This window comes from Gracilinanus agilis, chromosome 4 (genome assembly GCF_016433145.1).
Source record: "Gracilinanus agilis isolate LMUSP501 chromosome 4, AgileGrace, whole genome shotgun sequence".
Lineage (NCBI taxonomy): Eukaryota > Metazoa > Chordata > Mammalia > Didelphimorphia > Didelphidae > Gracilinanus > Gracilinanus agilis.
The window spans coordinates 284,356,590-284,369,823 of record NC_058133.1 but is presented as its reverse complement, the minus strand read 5'-3'; the positions used below and the strand labels follow the sequence as shown (position 1 = coordinate 284,369,823).

The 13,234-nt window shown below is 32.0% G+C and overlaps 1 protein-coding gene across 1 annotated transcript in view; it reads left to right on the top strand.

Moving 5' to 3' along the window:
• The window catches only part of MMUT (methylmalonyl-CoA mutase), a 43,746-nt gene that overhangs the window by 13,087 nt on the left and 17,425 nt on the right, over positions 1 to 13,234 (top strand). The window contains exons 5-7 of the mRNA XM_044675772.1: positions 954 to 1,125; positions 6,202 to 6,450; positions 8,919 to 9,030. Of these exons, the coding sequence (XP_044531707.1) occupies positions 954 to 1,125; positions 6,202 to 6,450; positions 8,919 to 9,030 (533 nt within the window). The remainder of the gene's footprint in view (positions 1 to 953; positions 1,126 to 6,201; positions 6,451 to 8,918; positions 9,031 to 13,234) is intronic.

Sequence of the window (13,234 nt, the reverse complement as noted above, 5' to 3'; positions counted from 1 at the left end):
TTGGATTCAAATCCTACCTCTGTCACGTTCTGGCTGAGTGACCTTGGACAAGTCACTTGATTTCTAATCACAGGCAATTTGGGGGAGTATTAATTGCAGATTTATAAAGAATATAAAGAACAAATGCTCTCCTGCATTGTTAAAGGAATATCTTTATTGGGTGTTCCTTATAGAAATTAAATTATAGATCTGACACAAAGATAAAGATTTAATAATAAAAGTTATTGCTTAGGTAGTATTTTAAAGCTTTCAAAGTGCTTTATAGACATTGTGTCATTTAACAAATTTACTTTTCATCATGTCTCTTATTTTTGTCTTTCTTAATGGGTAAATTGACTTGTGAATGTCATTTTGTATATAGATTAGTATAGAATCACTGCACTTGGTAACAAGACACTTCAAAAATGCATTCTAATAAATCTATTAGTGAAATGTTATGAAAAATACATTTGTATTTTTATTTAGTTTTATCTGACATATAAATTAGTCGTTCATTAATACCAAATAATATTGCAGATTTATCAAGGAAACAAATTATTGTCCTAGTATAGTAAGAATGCTTTTTTCAACTTTTAATATATATTTCTTCTTTCTTATATGTACTATATGTTAAATGAACTGGAAAGTTAACATGCATCAAATTTTTGTAAGGTAAATTTTACTTTAGTTGTATGAAAGAAATTATTTAACAAGAACCTGCTATAAAATGGAGATTTCTTTTATAATGCCAGTAAGCTCTTTTTTTAAATGTGTATGAGAGAGCATTTTCATATGTTGCATTTAAAATAAGTCAAATATTCTTGTCTTAGTTTTACTTCATATTAATCTGAAATAACAATTTAAATATTGTTTTTATTTATTATGAGAATATTCTAACATATGTAGAATAAGCATTTTTTTCATTGCATGCCATCTACATAAGTAAACTTTGGTACATTTGTTATTTTTTTCAGATTATCTTTCTTCTGGGGAATTGGAATGAATTTTTATATGGAAATAGCAAAAATGAGAGCAGGAAGAAGACTCTGGGCACATTTAGTAGAGAAAATGTTTCAGCCAAAAAATACCAAATCTCTTCTTTTACGGGCACATTGTCAGACTTCAGGCTGGTCACTTACTGAGCAGGTTTTGTTTGTTTGTTTATTTATTTATTTAGAAATCTTTTAATATATATCACATTGATAAAAACATGGTCTTTTTGGTAATTTATCCTTTTATTTAATACTTCAAAACTTTATTATTTCCTTTTAAAAATCAGTTTTATTTAGGTTGCCTTTAATTTTTAAAATCACTTTAATGCTTGTTTGGGGATCTCTTTTCAGTATAAATATTCATGCATATACATTTCCTACTAGAATTGCCTCATTCCATATATTCTCCTCTATTGTCTTATTATTTTTCACTCTAGTGTAACTTTTTAAAAATTCTATGATTTATTCTTTTACCTACTCATTTTTGAAAGATACTTTTATTTTTTAGTTTCTATTTAGTATCTGCATCTTTTATTCATGTTTCCTTTATTATAATTTATATTACATTCTGATTTATAAAGGATGTTCCCAGCATTTCTACCTTCATTTATGAGTTCTTTGTGTTAATAGCACATGTTTAAATATCATAGGCCACAAGACTTATTCTTTAAGGCTCTAATTCATAAGGCTCTGGAGGTCTAGCATATCAAATTTTCCTAACATTGTATTCAGGTTTGTAGTTTGTTCTGGTTTGTCTTTTGAGGAATTGTTCATTCTGTGTGTGGAACATTAAGGTTTTGTAGAATTAATGTCTTACTATCTAAATTTTTTTAATTGCAGTTATGTTTTATTTTTTCCCCTAGAATATTGTTGCTATGCTATTTGTGTATGTGTGTTTCCCCCCCTTCCCTGGACCCATAATTTAATCAAGCATCTACTGAGGAGCTGCCTTTCCTAATACATGTTGGCACCATCTCTGCCACAGATTGTCTTAGAAAATTACCTAGAGCACTGAGAGATTAAGTCATTTGCAGCAGGGCTTATTGTGTAGCAGAGGCAGGACTTCCTGATTCTGTCTTCATTGAAGACATTGCCCACTAAGAAACCTTTCCCCTCTATTGAATATTGCCCTTATTTCATTATCTAAGGTGCTTTTTAATTATAATGCATTTTCCCTCATCATCTTTCATAATGGCAACTGTGTTTGCCATTGTCTTACTCTCCAGTCATGACTGCAGCTCTTGCTTTTTTAGAAGTGGACAAAGCACAGCAAATCTTATTCTACCTCTGCATTCATTAATGATATTGAATAAATCCCTGTGCTTTAGATGTATTTCTTACAAACATCAAATTATTGAGTTTTGATATATAATCAGTTCTGTAGTTTATAATATTACAAATCTTGAGCTGAAAGACTTGTCAGAGGCCATCTGGGTCAACATGTAGTGCATAACTGGAGGGAGATAGAAATGTGTATTCTATAATATGTAATAAGACTCACCTTTTTTCCATATGAAAATACAGGTAAATCTAATTTTATAATAATCCAAGCCCACTAACCACAAAGTTCCACCACAGGTGTGTGTGTGTGTGTGTGTGTGTGTGTGTGTGTGTGTGTGTGTGTGTGTGTGTGTGTGTTTTACTGATATAATAAAACTAGTATTTAAATTCTCTCTCTTTTTTTTTTTGTCCCTCCTCCTCTAGCCCATATAAAAGTTGGTTTAGGACTCATCCTCTTTCCTCATACCTGCATCTCCTTGTTTGATTAACCTTCATTTGTGATGACTGCTGTTTGGAAATGTCATTTCATTTCTCTACCCCCATCTTTCTCTGCTTTTCTGGTTTCCAGATGATCTTCTTTCCATCTGTTCCCTTTTAATGGAATTCTTTACTCAAATAACTAAACCTTTTTTTTATTTAAAATTTTATACTACATCTTTAAAGCTATTATAAGCTTATCACATCATTAGAGCCTGTTATCATCTTTTCATTTGTTTTCTAACTTCCTAAAAACTAAATTGTAAAATCCTTTTAAAAAATCCCTAAACTGAAAAAGGATTGTGTGATATTTCCAAAGAATGGGCATAAAAAAGAAAAGGCACAAATCCCCCTCCTGCTTGCTTCTAGTAAACCTCCCATCAGTGAAGTTGTACGAAAAATTTATTTTCAAACTTAATTCCGTGATTGATGGGAAATCTAGGACAGAAAGGAAGCAATGGAGAATAAACAGTGAGTGGTGTTGGTAGGTTGATTCAGTTCAATTAAAGAGTTATTAAACACATACCATGTAAAATGTGTGCAGCTACAAAGGCAAAAAGTAAAATAGTACATAGAAAGAACTTAAGTTCTACCCAAGATACCCAAATACACACAAAATAAATGACTATAAAATATAGAACAAGTACTTTCCAGATGGAGAGAGCTCTACCATTCAGGGAGGGAGGGAGGAGGAGGATTAGGAGAGATTTCTGAGAGGAGTTGGATCCCTTGAAGGTTGCTGGGAATTGTCTGTGGCTGAGATGACCTGAGGGAAACAACTGTTGAAAGGTATACAAATTGGAAATACAGTAGCATGTCTGGACAACAAGGCTAGTTAGGCTAGAACAGAGTACATGAAGGGAAGTGATAGGCAATAAAGCTAGAGACAGAGGAAGGAGGCATTGTGAAATGCTTTAAATGCTAGGCTGAGGATTTTGTAATTTAGCCTAGGAAGCAATATGGAAGTCTTGAAGTTTTTTTTTGTTTGTTTGTTTGATGTTTTTTTTTTTTTGAGGAGGAAGTAACATTAGTAAGATTTTAGGAATATTTGTTAGGAGTCTGTTGCAGTAATCTTGGAGCGAGGTGAAGTGCCTGATCTAGAGTTCTGATTGTATGAATGTATATTGTGACAGTAGAATTGATAAGACTTTGTAACTGATTGGATATAGGTATTGAAAGAGTGAAGAGTTGAGGATGACACTGGAGTTGTAAATCTGGGTGAGTAGAAGGATAGTGGTACTCTTGGCAAAAAGAAGAAAAACTTTTAATGAGGGATTGGTTTGGAAGAAATTATTAATTCCATTATGGATGTGTTGATTTGAGATGCCTGCAGAAATGGCCAGAAGGGATTTAATAATATGGGAATGGAATTCAGGAGTGAAATTAAAGATATATATATATATATAGTTTTAGGAATCATGTTTAGAGGTAAGTCCTAGTTCATGGGGTCCAGTGAATTTATGATAGTGCAATATTTTATATGCTAGGCAGAGATTCAGAATGCCATATTTTAATACAAATAGGCATTCCTAAGTGTAGCGTTTAGATATATAAAATTAAATTCAGCGTGATTTAAAATTCTTTGAAAAGAAAAATATGATTGTTTCTCACCAAGATTAAAAATGGATTATTGGTAATATATTTTGCCCATCATGTGACAAGAAAGTCAGAAATCTAAACACACATATCTATATATACATATTATGTTTATAATCCAGAAATATTAGTAATTAGCTATATATATTAATTAACTTATTTGGTTATAATTTTTCCTGTTGCAATTTAGTATCTATTTTTTTACCTACTATATTTTCTAAGTAGCTCATACATTATAGTTTAAATGTTTTTATAGTGCGTATTCTCATAAGGCTTTTTATGTTAACCCCCCCCCCAAATACTTCTTTGATTTATGGTCAAAATGTAGCAAAAATAGTCTATTACAGTCTCCAAAGATCTTTACATATATTATCTTATCTGAACCTGACAAAGCAATGTCATTATGGTAAATGGAAACAATTGAGGTAATTGACCCTTAAGATCGTTTTCTTTTCCATATTGCTTGCCAGATTGGGGAGAGAAACAAATAAACCCTGAGAAAAAAATTTTTTTATGTTGTTTAAACTTGTTTTTTTATGTTCTTTTTAAAAGTTTTTTTTTTTTTTTTTTTTTACCATTCTCGTGAATGAAATGTGCACCCTCTTTTGGTTGAGACCATAAGTTTGCCTGTTCTATGATGGTTCATCTTGAATGGTGATTAACCTGTCACTAATATGAAGTTATGGTCAAGAAACATTAACGTAAATATAATCTAATTATATCAAATATTCAAAATTTGTCATTGAAAGTTTTTAGAACCTTTATCATATAAATAATATATAGAAAAACATTTTTTAAATTACAGAAAGAGGAATTGTTAGGAATTTTTTACTTTTTAGACTATAATGATTTAGTTTCAATAGGTTTAATTTTTGTTGAACTTTTCTACTCTCCATGCTTTCATGATATAGATTCATGCTACCTAGAATTTGGAAGACCTGAATTCAAATCTAGCCCCAGATTCTTAACTAGCTTTTTGACCTTGGCAAGTCACTTAGCTTTTATTAACCTTAATTTTCCCTTCTTTAAAATGAGAGGAAAATGGTACTTACCTTCCAGGATTATTGTGACTATATAACTATTATATTTGTAGAGCACTGCAAAATGTTAAAGAAAAATGTTAAAAAAATGTTAATCAAAAATGTTAAAGTGCTATTTAAATGCTAGCTATTATCATTATTTATGGGGGATTTAATAAACATAAGGTAGTAAACATAAAACATATCGAATGGAGGGTGTCAATGTCATTTCTGTAACATTGAGATCATCATATGGCAGGAAATTTGTGATCCCCTGAAGTAGAGGTGAGGCATGAGTATTATTCTAGACATGGAGAAATATATGTCTAGAAGGACAGAAGTAGAAGATAGAATGCTACATTTGTAAGTGTAACATGGACATTTCAAGCAAGAAGAAACTGGTAGATATGTGAGTTTTTTCATCTCTATTAAGAAGTGATAGATTGAGTCCAACAGAGATTAATTCTTGGTTGCATGAGTTGGATATGGTAGGCATAATTTTCTTGAACTTGAAGAATTGATCATTTATTTAGGGTTTAACAACTAGAAATAATCCAAGGCTATGCACAAACATTTATAAATCAAATTAGTCTATGTAAATTAAATTCATATTTATAGCATGATAGAGGAAGTGACAAGATAAGAAAATTGATTACAGACTATTCATTCTAATTCCTCTGCTTCTACTGATTAGACTTTGACCTAAGGTAATTCCCTTTGATTGATAATGTTCTATAAGTTCAATATATATTACTCTATCCATCATTGTATCATAGATGAAACATAGGCATGAAAATGGTATCATAATGGAATAGTATATTGTCTAGTTATGTTCTTATTTTTTAAAATTTCTTTAGGATCCTTATAATAATATTATTCGTACCACAGTGGAAGCAATGGCAGCAGTATTTGGAGGGACTCAGTCCTTGCATACAAATTCATTTGATGAAGCCTTGGGTTTGCCCACAGTAAAAAGTGCTCGAATTGCTAGAAATACTCAGATCATAATTCAAGAAGAATCTGGGATTCCCAAAGTAGCTGATCCATGGGGAGGTTCATATATGATGGAATCACTCACAAATGAAGTTTATAATGCTGCTTTGAAGGTAAATTTCTTCAGTTACTTTGCAATAGTTTTGAATAAATAAGTCTTTAACTTTGCACACTTTTCTACCTTGAAATAAATTAGTAAAAAAGAATCATTAGAATTATTTTTGTGTATTTAAAAGAGTAATTGTATTTTCCTCCTATAAATATTTGTTTGCAATTATTTGATATGCCATTTTGACTGTTTTTTTGCTACATTTTGACAGTCACTTCTCAGCAAATGTGCTTCCCCTCAGAAATTTAAAATACCTTTCCATAAAAAAATATTTAAGCAAAACTGTGTGAAATATAATAACTAGTAACAGTACATATAACTTTCTCCCTTTTTTTAGTTTGATTCTTTTATTTATTTTTTTTAAATAAGTTTTATTTTTTTAAAAAGTTGTCATGGATACATGATTCATGCTCTTACTTTCCCCTTCATCCCCCAGCCTCCCCACCCTCCATAGCCGATGCGCGTTTCCACTGCTTTTAACATGTCATCAATCAAGACCTATTTCCAAATTGCTGATAGTTGCATTGGTGTGGTAGTTTCGGGTCTACATCCCTAGTCATGTCCGCCTCAACCCATGTGTTCAAGCAGTTGCTTTTCTTCTGTGTTTCCTCTCCTCTAGTTCTTCCTCTGAATGTGGGTAGCATTCTTTACCATAAATCTCTCAGAATTGTCCGGGGTCATTGCATTGCTGCTAGTACAGAAGTCCATTACATTCGATTTTTACCACAGTGTATTGGTCTCTGTGTACAATGTTCTTCTGGCTCTGAATTTAATGATTCTTAAGAGAAAAGATGTTTAATTTTAATAATAGGGACTTATAATTTGCTCTTACATTCAAATTAAGTTTTAAAATCTTTTAGTATTGTATTCATTTAAATTTTTGAAGTTATCATGCCCTCTTGTTCTTTAGTAGTGCACATAACACTTCCCAGATCTACCTAAATTCTTTATATCGATCATGCTTTATGGTTCAATAATGTTCCGCTGTATTCATACTCCACTATTTCAGCCATTCCTCAGGTTTTTTTTAATATGATTTCTAGCATCAATTGCTTAAAATATTTTGCTATGAATACAAAACCTTCCTTTCTATAATTTTCCTCCTTGAGATAGAAGGCCAGCACTAGTAGCCAAGACAAGAGATATTAACAGAGTAGTATTTCTTCTCACAGAATCTCCAGTTGTTTCAGAACTTTTAGATGATCACTAGTTTGTCATCCAGTCAGAGACAAATTTATGTCTTCCTATAGTTCCTTCAGTGTTAATTTTTCCAACTTTCATCATCTATGTTACTTTAATAGGTATGAAGTAATGCTTCAGAGTTATTTGAATTTGAGATTATCTGATTATTATTTTGAATACTTCCAAATCATTTGTTTTTGGAAAAAAATATTTCTAAACTATCCTCATCAGAACAAGGGCTACATAAAGAAGGTTGGATAAGCAGGATATCTTTGAAATTTACAATTAAGTATATATTTAAAAAGAAAGAAGACTTGCAGATAATACACACTTAGATTTGTGTATAATCCTCTTCTTTTGTACTATGTATATGAAAAAAATCCATTTGGTTTAATATTTGTTGGAATTAGATAGAATAATAAACAATTTTTAAAATGAAGAAAATTCCTTATAAACTTGTCATTTGGGGAGCAACCTTAGTCTTAAAGATTAATGGGAGCAGCTAGTTGGCACAATAGTTGGAGCACTGGGCTTAGAGTCAAGAAGACCTGAATTCAAATCCAACTTCAGATACTAACTCTGTTACCTTGAACAAGTCAATTATCACTGTTTGCTTCAGTTTTTTTTTTATCTGTAAAATGAACTGAAGATGGAAATGGCAAACTACTGTCTTTGATAATGTTTCTGGTATTATCTTTAGTCTTTTTGGAAAGAATGTATTTAGTTATTTAGTAAAATGATTAAACAATTTGGTAAGATGGAAATTTTTTATTTTAAACAATATTTGTTTTTTAAAAGTTTTATTCAATCATTTTGATTGTCTCATGTCTTAAAAAAGGTAGACCACTTACAAATTCAAAATATAAGTTTATATCTTAATATTTGGCCAATTATCTTTAAGGGTTCTCTGTTGTATTAATATGCAAGCAGCTTTTCCAGTATGTTGTACATAATGAATGTTTAATCAATATTTGTTGGAGGCCATGTTTTTTGTATTCCTTGAAAATTATTAAGTTAAGAGTATTTTAAACCTTAGTTTCAGGAACAGAATTTCAAATGATTGGCTAATTTATGCAAACTTCAGTGATTTGGGCAATTTGTTCCAAATATGAGTGATTTAAAAAATGATAGTAATATCCTTTTGCAAGAGATAATTTGGGCTAAAAATGTAAAAGAGATGGTAAAAATGACAACTCTTTGCAAACAAAACAAATATTTAATATTGACTATAAAATAGTTTTATTATTATATATCTTTAAATGTTCTTAATTGAGGTTGTTGCCTTTTCAGCTTATTAATGAAATTGAAGAAATGGGTGGAATGGCCAAAGCTGTAGCTGAAGGAATCCCTAAACTTCGAATTGAAGAATGTGCTGCTCGGAGACAAGCCAGAATAGATTCTGGTATGATGAAATGAAAAAAAAAATATATGTATGGAGACCTTTTTTGTCCTTTAGGGAGAACATGTCTACTAGCTTTCCATTCTGATACAACATCATCTATTCTTTGCATTTCAGACACACCAATATTATTGTCTTTGATTTGATTTGATTTATTTTTTATTGGTCTTGATATATTCCTTATCCCCCACTGAATCCTCTGTTGGAAGAAAGAAAAACAGTTAAGCAAAAGTAATTAACAAAACTAGCTGGATTTGCAATAGTTCTCTCATTGTAGCAGCATCAGAGGATATTCTATAGTAGTATGAAGAGAAGTAAGTGTATTTAATTATTTGTTCTTTAGAACCAAGATTAACTGTTGGAATTAATCTGATTTTGGGGTGCCCTTTAATATTATTTAAATTATTATAGGCATCAGGTATATTGTTTCCCTGGTTATGGATGAAAAATTCTATATGTTATATTTTCAGCCAGTGTCTTATCAGATGTCATTTATTAATACATAAGTATTCTTACTTAGAGCAAGATACAAATAGATAATTTCTAGCTATTTGAAATTCTCCTGAATGTAATTTTTTCCTTACATTTTTTTAGTGGGATGAAAAACAAGTTCCAACAGTAAGAGTAAAACAAAATATAAAATTGAGGTTCAGGAAATTTTGGTTTGCCAAACAGAAAAATAGAAATGTAAATCTAGATGCGCCATTGTGGAAATATCTTCCGGAAACCACTTCTTATTTCTTTAACTTCTCTCTCTAAAAGACGTGCCTGCTCAAAGGTAGAAAAAGAACATCTTCTCTCACTTTAATTAAACAAAGATATCTCTTCTCTTTTGGTCAGATCAAAATAATCAAAAAAGGTCAGAGTGGCTTTTCTTGATATGGTTCCTTAGAAAATAAGGGATATATCTTTTGATTGTTTGGGATGGTCTTATAGTGGGAACATCCATTTCCAGCAAGGACTCCTCTTCCTCTTTGTTGTCCTTCCTCTCTACCTACCCTGGCTTTAGCTGTTCCAAAACCCATCAAGGAGGTTTGACTGTTCACAACAGTTGGAAAAGATGTGAATCAGTGACTTTGTTACTTCTGATGAGATAGAGGACTACCAGGTTTTACTGCCTTGTTTCTATGCCCTTTAGACTCTTGGCACTGTTATTTGACCTATTGAAGTAGATTCTGGACCAATGGATCTTCCCACCCGCTAGACTATTATGTGTGGGCCTTTCTATCTACCGGAAGCTGATTTTTTTTTTTTAAAATGAGTTCTCTCTCCCATTTAGAATGTGAACTCCTTAAGAGCAAAGTATTACTTTTTCTATTTATGTTCCCTATACTTAATACTATGTAGATAGAATCTACTTTCCAGGCTTCCCCAAGCTCTTCCTACCCCACATCATATTTTGCTCTGTACATTGGGGGACCAGGAGAGCTCTGGGGGTTGGTGCTGTGGTGGAACACTGTCTTAAGTGGGAGCTCTGGTTCCTGCTGTGTGCTTGAGGCTTGCGGGCTTAGGCAGCTTGGCAGGCTTCAGATTTTGGCTTCTTGATTCAGCTTAGGGTATTTTAGTTAGGTGATGTTTTCTGTCTCCTTCCTATATTTCCCTCTGTTTACGTTACCTCCATTTTGATTAAAACTTAATTGTTAAGAACTACTAACAGACTTGTGGCTTGAGAGTTAATTTTATAAACGGCAACCACAATCTTTTTTTAAAATTAATATTACATTTAATATTTTACTCTCATTATTACAATACAATGCTTAACACATAGTAAGGGATTACAAACATTTTTTTAATTTTAAATGTTTTTATTGATTTATTTTGTTTTTTTTTACTTTAGCATAATTTCCTCCTCTATCTCCTTTTATCCCTCCCATAGAACTATGATATGTATTATAATAAAAAATAGTATTTTTAAAAGACAAAAAATAAAAAGAAGAGGAAAAAATCAGTATAACTGGTTAGCACATCAAAAAAGTCTGAAAATATGTACAGTATATAATACTTATAGACTGCCTACCTCTGCAAAGGGGTGAGTGAATAAATGTTTTTTATTTAAATAGTTTATTCAATAAAAGGACATTAAGGGGCAGCTGGGTAGCTCAGTGGAGTGAGAGTCAGGCCTAGAGACAGGAGGTCCTAGGTTCAAACCCGGCCTCAGCCACTTCCCAGCTGTGTGACCCTGGGCAAGTCACTTGACCCCCATTGCCCACCCTTACCAATCTTCCACCTATGAGACAATACACTGAAGTACAAGGGTAAAAAAAAAAAAAAAGGACATTAAGTTTTATGATAAAAACAATAAAAATACATAATTAAATTTATATCTTTGAGTCTAGTGAGGCCAAACACTACCAAATCAATTGGACTAAGAGTAGCACATCTATGTGAAAATATTTCAGTTTCTATCCTCTTGTAATTACGTAAGTTGATAAGCAGCACATGTTGACAGGACAATTTGCATTGTGGTTTTTGTTGTTGTTGGAATAGTTTTAGGATTATAGATGTAGAGCTGCAAGGGATATTACAGCCAGCTTTGTGCCCTTCTACTGTTCCTTCAACCTGGAATGTCTTCTCTGCCTTTCTTACTCAAATTCTTAACCCTCTTGAGAAACCCAATTCAGATGCCATTTCTTTCATGAAATCTCTCATTCTACCCTCAGTCAGTAATCACCTTTCCCCTCAGCCCTCACATAGTGCTTCTTTTGGGCAATTCTATAGTGTGCTTATCATTTAAGATTATATATTACAGTGTCTGTACTTTTTACTAAATTTTTTTTCTAAATCCTTTTCTAAATTGCTAAATTCATGATTACAGGGATTGTATCTTATCTAAAGTTCCTACTTTCTCCATTTCCTAACTATACATTCTCCATTTCCTAACTATATAGTGTTTTGCATATAGTAACATAATAAATGTTGGAGGAATTTGAATGAGCTTGAACTGAATTAGCAAAATAACAGTGCTTTATGATTGTCTCATCTTTGCACTGGAGTTGATTATCATTTCATTCTGAGACCTGACTTATTCATCTTAGTGACCGATAATTCTCTCTGTAGTAGAAGAATAGAAGTTCTTAAATAGTTTCTGAGTAAGTGCCTCTAGAAAATTTGATATCTTCCATTTTCTTTGTATATTAATTTTCTTTTGGTTATTTTCTTATTCTTTCATTCTTCAGAAAAATTTGAGTGAAGTTCTGAAGTAAATTATAAATAATTATTTCTTTGAAGTAAATTCTAAATAATCATTAAGCTTTATACATACTATAATCATGATAAAGCTACAAGATACAAATGTAATATACATGAAAACTTATTAACTCAGTTTTTAAAATACTCTAAAGCAGGGATTTTTTTTTGCATTACCTAAAATCAGTGGAACTATGAGAAGCAGCATCAGGGATAGAATACTGGACATGGAGTCATGAAAGCCTGAATATAGACCTCTCCTCTGACAGATACTCATTGACTGAATGCACAAGAAATTCACTTAACTTTTCTTTCTTTTTTTTTTTAAATGCTACAAACATTTATTAAATGATCAGAATCTCAGTTTAATTCAGGCCCTCACCTCTTTTAAACTCCTAGACTATTACAATAGCTTTCCAGTTGTCCTCTCTTGGCCCATCCTCCCCTCCGCTGCCAAAGTAGTTTCTCTAAAGTGCCAGTCTAACCGTGTACTGACTCCTCCTGCTTCAATAAACTTCAAAGGCTTCAGATTACCTCCAGAATAAAAAATATAGATAGCTCTATCTGGCACTGAAAATACCCTTTCCTCCCTTTCTAGTCTTCTCACACTTCCATGAACTCTTTATGACCCAACTATGCTGGCCTTCATTAAGTACCTACTTTATTAAGTAAGTATTTATTAAGTACCTACTATGTATCAGGGAGTATGTTAACTCCATGGACTCTGTGTCTTTGTACTCCCCAACCCCTGTTCCTGAATTGCCCTTCTTCCTCACCTTCATCTCCTTTTTTAAAAACCTTTACCTTCAATCTTAGAATCAATACTGAATATTGGTTCTAAGGCAGAAGAGTGGTAAGGGCTAGGCAATGAGTTTAAGTGACTTGTCCAAGATCACACAGCTAGAAAGTGTCTGAGACCAGATTTGAACCCAGGACTTCCCATCTCTAGGACTGGCTCTCTTTTTTTTTTCAAGGTCTACTTATTTTTATTCCATGATTCTTTTCTTTTTTTTGTTTTTTT